Source organism: Phalaenopsis equestris, unplaced genomic scaffold, assembly GCF_001263595.1.
Source record: "Phalaenopsis equestris unplaced genomic scaffold, ASM126359v1 Scaffold233848, whole genome shotgun sequence".
Lineage (NCBI taxonomy): Eukaryota > Viridiplantae > Streptophyta > Magnoliopsida > Asparagales > Orchidaceae > Phalaenopsis > Phalaenopsis equestris.
The window spans coordinates 203680-209532 of NW_018251779.1; the positions used below are offsets into that span (position 1 = coordinate 203680).

General features: G+C 34.2%; 1 protein-coding gene across 1 annotated transcript; it reads right to left on the reverse strand.

Annotated features, from left to right (window-relative positions):
• Positions 1-371: 371 nt before the first annotated feature.
• LOC110038783 lies at positions 372-3937 on the reverse strand. Its single transcript, XM_020743687.1, has 7 exons — positions 3930-3937; positions 3776-3850; positions 3161-3696; positions 2211-2596; positions 1403-1525; positions 957-1097; positions 372-634 (listed from the first exon to the last, which is right to left on the reverse strand). The coding sequence occupies exons 3-7, from the start codon at positions 3693-3695 to the stop codon at positions 476-478; spliced, it is 1344 nt and encodes a 447-aa protein (XP_020599346.1). The 5' UTR covers position 3696; positions 3776-3850; positions 3930-3937; the 3' UTR covers positions 372-475.
• Positions 3938-5853: the final 1916 nt, after the last annotated feature.

The window sequence follows — 5853 nt, forward strand, 5'->3', positions numbered from 1 at the left end:
TCTTTCAACTTTAGTGTTCGAATTTAAGGGCATTTACATAAACACAACTCAATTCCTATGCATTTGCATATCTAAAACCTAAAATTTTACATTTTACATTTCTAACACGCAAATCTTTCATATCAAATAAAAAATACCACTATTTTAACTTGCAAAAAGTGAAATTTATATTTTTATGTATTAGTAAGTTAGCATATACATAAAATTAAAATTTAGATGTTATATGCATAAATACATATAACTTGTAGGCAGATAAAGTGCGCAGATTTTTCTTAATCCTGATGTGAAGAAAAATCTTTTTGTAAGTTATAACTTAGCTAGATGTGAATGAATGAATAAAAGCATAACTTAGCTAGATGCCCAATATAATAAACACCACTTACATTTGGGAAATTATAAATATTTGAATTTGCCAATGATCTTTATTTAAACGAATGAGATTATTATGACAGAAAGTCCAAGCATTTTGCTAAAATCACAACAGAAGCTGTTTGCCCCTTAATTTGTCGCCTAAAGCAGCAGATTTGCAGACTGGACACGCATTCTTAATAAGAAGCCATTTCTTGATGCATCTGGAATGGAAATCATGTCTGCAATTAAGTCTCCCAATGCTCTGCCTATCCTTGTATTCTTCCTAACATAAGTTTAAAGTACAAAATATAGTAGCAGAATGAAGAAAAGTTTCTTAAAACAAAGGGGGCCTTTACATACATACCGGATTTTTTATGTTTTTTTATATATCTAATACCTAAACATTCATATTTACATGCATACCACTCAAGTTTTCCTAATCACATCAAAAATATTACCGTTACTATCTTTTAAAAACTGAAACACCTTTTCATGCAGTGTAACTATCAAAGTAATCAAACTGTGGGTGCTAGATATGCAAATATATAAAATTTGTGTGGTATGTATGTAAAGTTCACTATAAAAGGTAGAATAATAGTTCTCACTAGGCAAATCACACAGCTCCCTTTCTCTGCATCTTGATTCCGGTCGAAAGAGTATATTATAATAGTTAAACACCTCGCAATATCAGCTCCAGAGAGGCCAGTGCTTACAGTTCCAATTCTTTCACCTAGATCTATCAGTTCCTGAATCAAACAGCAGATGCTTGGACAATGAATCATCAATATTTAAAGGGGCATTTAAATGCATACCTTCCAATTCCTATGTATTTACATATCTAAGACCTAAGCTTTACTTTATACACTTATACAACCGAAGTCATTCATATCATGTCAAAATTACCACTTTTAACTTTTAAAAAGTGAACTACACCTTTCATGCTTAAGGTGGCATGTGTAAAAGTCAAAGCTTCGGTGTTGGAATGTAAATATTAGGTGGTATGTATGCAAAGCTTCCATTTTTAAATTTATATAAGGAGAAGATCACTAACCTCATAGCTCATGTTGTCTATATCCATTCTCATATTCCCATGCTGATCAAACATAGCATGAGGGTCATTAAACACTGAGCTATCAATCATCATTGCATTCTGTGAGCCCAAGTTATAGAAGCTCTGAATCAGAAAGAGGAAAAAATAATTAAAGAATCAACTTTTGTTTATGAGTTTAATAAAATTTGAAAAAAAAAATGGGAGGCATTTACATACATACTACACAATTCTTATATATTTACATATAACAGTGAAACATTCATATTTATGTGCACACCACTTAAATCTTTAACATCCCATCAGAAATACCACCATAACTACGTTCTCAAAAATGAAATAATGCATCTGTTTATGATACCAAGATATAATAAGTGAAAATATCAAATTTTGGATGCTAGAAATGTAAATACATAAGAATTATGTGGTATGCAAGTCAATTTCCCAGTTAAGAAAAAGTCCACTACTGCACATCCTACTAAAATTTGAATCCCAAGACTGGATCCAGTTAAAAAACATTTCAGCTTTAATTCAAATATCACAAAAAATGAAGTGCATCATGTAAATGCAGCTCAAATATCAAACAATTTTGTGTCAGATGGAAGATGAATTGACCCAGGTCTAAAGATTCAATCAAGCCAACGCAATATTAAAACGAGATTTTCAACTATAAATGTATAAGAAGGCATACATATATTAATGTTTCTACATACATGTATGAGTGCTTGTTTGTAGATTAAAACTATTAATTTGGCTTAAATGAGTACAAATCTTTTAAGAAAATACTCCTATCCAATTAAAGGAAGATCACCTCAGTATTCCATCTACCATGAGTATGCCCCTCATTTGCAAGCATGTTCATTCTATAGCTTAAACTATCATAAGAACTTCTCGCTCGTCCGTAGCGTTCACTACTTTGCGCAGGCATCCATGATTGTCTATGATGTGTTGAATGAGGAAAAACTTCATTTCCAAACTGCCTAACATCTTCTATAGTAGTATTTCTTGGAGTAGAACTGTAAGCATTTAGTCTGTGCCCATAGTTAATGTCATCTTGCATTGGAGTATCAAGAAGGGTTGACACTAGAGCATCTCTATGCCGGCTCGAAACAAAATAGGAAAATTCTTCAGCAGTTTCCGTAGTGCTGTCAACTCCACTGCTTTCAATGGGCGGGTTCATTTCTTGAAGGAAAAAACCTACAGCTCGCATTCAGGAAGATGACAAAATTATTCACACCACCAAACAAATCGTAAATACATGATATAGAATGCGGTGAGTGTCAAAATAGTCCCGTAACTCTTTGTGGGGGTCAACTTAGCCTCAAAGTCCATAGAAGTGCAAATTTAGTCCTCGGACTCTTTTAAGTGTGCTAAAATAATCCTCCCCAAGAACTATTTTAACCTATATTAAAAGAGTTTAGAGACTAATTTAACATTTTTCTAAACTCTGAGACTAAATTTGTCCAATATAAAACAGTCAGGACACTATTTTAAAACTTTAAAGGATGGGAAAGTGTCCAAATGTTCCCCTGACTCTTTGTGAGGAGTCATTTTAGTCTTAGAGTTTATAAAAGTGTCAATTTAGTCCCCGTACTATTTTAATAGAGGCTAAGAAATCCTCTCTAGAGATAATTTTAACCCATTTTCCAAGAGTCTAGAGACTATTGGCATTTTTATAAAGTCTGGGGCTAAAATGGCCTCCATGTAATAAATAGTCATGCAACTATTCTGGCACTTTACTCGATATAGAACATTACATACCTGAAGAAGAAAATCTCCTACCGGAATCCGACGACATGGCTGCATGGCCTAAAATGCTTGTATTTTGCGGAAAATGACGAGACAGGTTGCTTGATGGATGAGGGCTAACCAAGTTGTTTTGAAGATGAAAGGCCTGACCATGCCTGCTTCTAACATTTCGATTAGACCCCAATCCTTCGCCAATAGTTGAGGGACTATTGCTCGTATATTTGGAAAGCATGCTAATTGAACTATGGTTATGAGGCTCTAAAATTGGGTTTGGAATATATTGATCTGATGTAATTGAAACTCCGTCTGAGCTTCTAGCACTGTGATGTTCATTTGAATTTCTTGCATCAAGAACCACGGGATGAGCGAAGGATTTTCTTTTAAAATACGCCCTTTCATAGTCTGTTTCGGAGTTGCTGATGCTACTTGAGCCTCCAATTTCAAGTTGACCATAGTAAGCACCATGTGTATAAATACGAGGAATTGGAGGTCTGCCCACAGGAAAATGGTGCATATAGGGATCACATGATACTCCCGTGTTCGCCATTCTGCAGTTCAACGTATCGAAATCTGAACTTAAGAAATTTGTGTTTGAACTTGGGATATTACCATGATGAGCCATAGAACCTGATGCACTGGCAGCTGATTTGGTTTTTTTCAGGAAGGATGAAATTGCAATTGCCTAAATGAAATGTTGTTTCTCTACTCATCAAAGTTGTCATAAGAAAAATGCAGAAAATGCCATTTGGTTAGAAAAAAAGTAATAAAGTATAGAAATTACCCAAACTTAATCCAGGATTAGGGAGACTAAGGCTCCATATTATTCATCTCCAAAATCTCAGGAATACCAGTTAAGAATCTTCGCACTACAACAGTCAAAGGCTCTTACCAAATAGAACTGAGCTTAGCACAACAAGAAATAAATATTGTTATATAATCAAAAAGTTATTTCTAATTGCAAATTTTGATGATTATTGAAAGGAGTGCCTTGATAAATAAGATATAGCAGCTTACATTGAACAAAGTGTTTGCAATCTAAGTTGTGCGTCGAGGAATAATTTATTTTTCGGGATTACGGTTTAGGGTTTACGGAAACATTAAGACGTTCCAAAGAGAGCCAGTCATGTGTCTCATTATGTTCCAGTTTCTAATCAAATTTAAAGTATCAGAATTCGATCATGGGCCTTGTATTACTCATTTATATCCCTTGCTATCACTCTTGCTGAAAGTACAGTTTGGTAAATGGTTCCATGATGATTGATAGATTTGCATCGAGAGGCCAGCTTCACAATTTTCATAGCTGAATGTTTGTCTACTACCTGAGCTAATTCCTAAGTTATTTAATCATCAGAAGCTTGATTTACATCTTAATAGTGAAGGTGATGAGTAAAAAATATATATATATATTTGCAAGCAATAATTCCACAAAAACCCTCACCTTGACTTGCATACCCCTCCATATAATATCTGAATATCAACTAAATATATTAATTGGGAATATAATAGAAGAATATATACATGAACAAAATATAAGTATACCAGGCGAATATTAATATTTAAAAGGACTCGCAATAGAAATATTAAGCAGCAAACCTCACAATCAAAAAGAGGATATGACCATCATGCTCCTTGCTATCTTCCTTAAAAGAGAAACAAGGTTAACTTAGGAGGATAAAGACAGGAAGTGGCCATCCAGATAGAGGCAAATGAATGTTGAACTCGTTAACCTTTCACTGCTGTGTTTCTTATGGTTCTAGCAACCATTCCTTTGAATACCTTAAAATCAAACTCATGAAACTCCTGCAGGTAAATTGACAGAAGAAACAACAGGCATTTGAATTCCCAATTATACTGTCCAGTTGTACACGGTTATCAATGCATCCTTTATCCTGAATACAAAACTTAACGCCTATAAGTGTATTTGGTCGCGATGGACTTGAAAAAAGTAGAGGTGAAGCCGCGTAAATTAGTTAATTAGTTGCCATATACAACAAATTGAGAAGACATTGGTTTTCCATAATCAAACAAACACACATTTATCAATGATGGTTTCTCCATTACATTGTACTTAATTTTAGCTGGCATGTAGAAAATCAACACTTTCAGACACCCACAAAACGAGATGTTTCACATGTCATCCTGTGTTGATACTCCATCTCAAAATGGAAAAGCTAAAATGAAACATACATCTTCTTGAGATGGCTAGAGCTTTTTTTCTTCAAACAAACGTGCCTAAATAGTTATGGGTTGATGTCATTTCTACCGCATGTATTTTGATCAATCGGATGTCATTTACTGTTATACAAAACCATACACCCTATAAAGTTTTATTTCCAACTAAATCTTTCTTTCTTATTGAACAGTGGATATTTGAATGCACTTGTTTTGTTTGTGATACTTGTCAACAAGTTTCTAAAATAGACCCTAAGTCATTAAGACGTGTATTTCTAGGATATTCTCAACTGTAGAAAAGACATTGATGTTTTTCCCCTCTTAAACAGGTACATCATTTCTACCGATGTCACGTTTCAAGATAAACCCCATTTTTTTAACTCATTGGTGTCTCACAAAATTCAGATGAGTTGTTAATGTATCACATCATAAGTTCAAATCATACTCCAGCTCCACCTCTAGTGCATCTTATGTTTACTCGAGAAGATCTCCTTCCCCTGCTCTTTAGTCTGGCACCAGTATCATCTTCCACA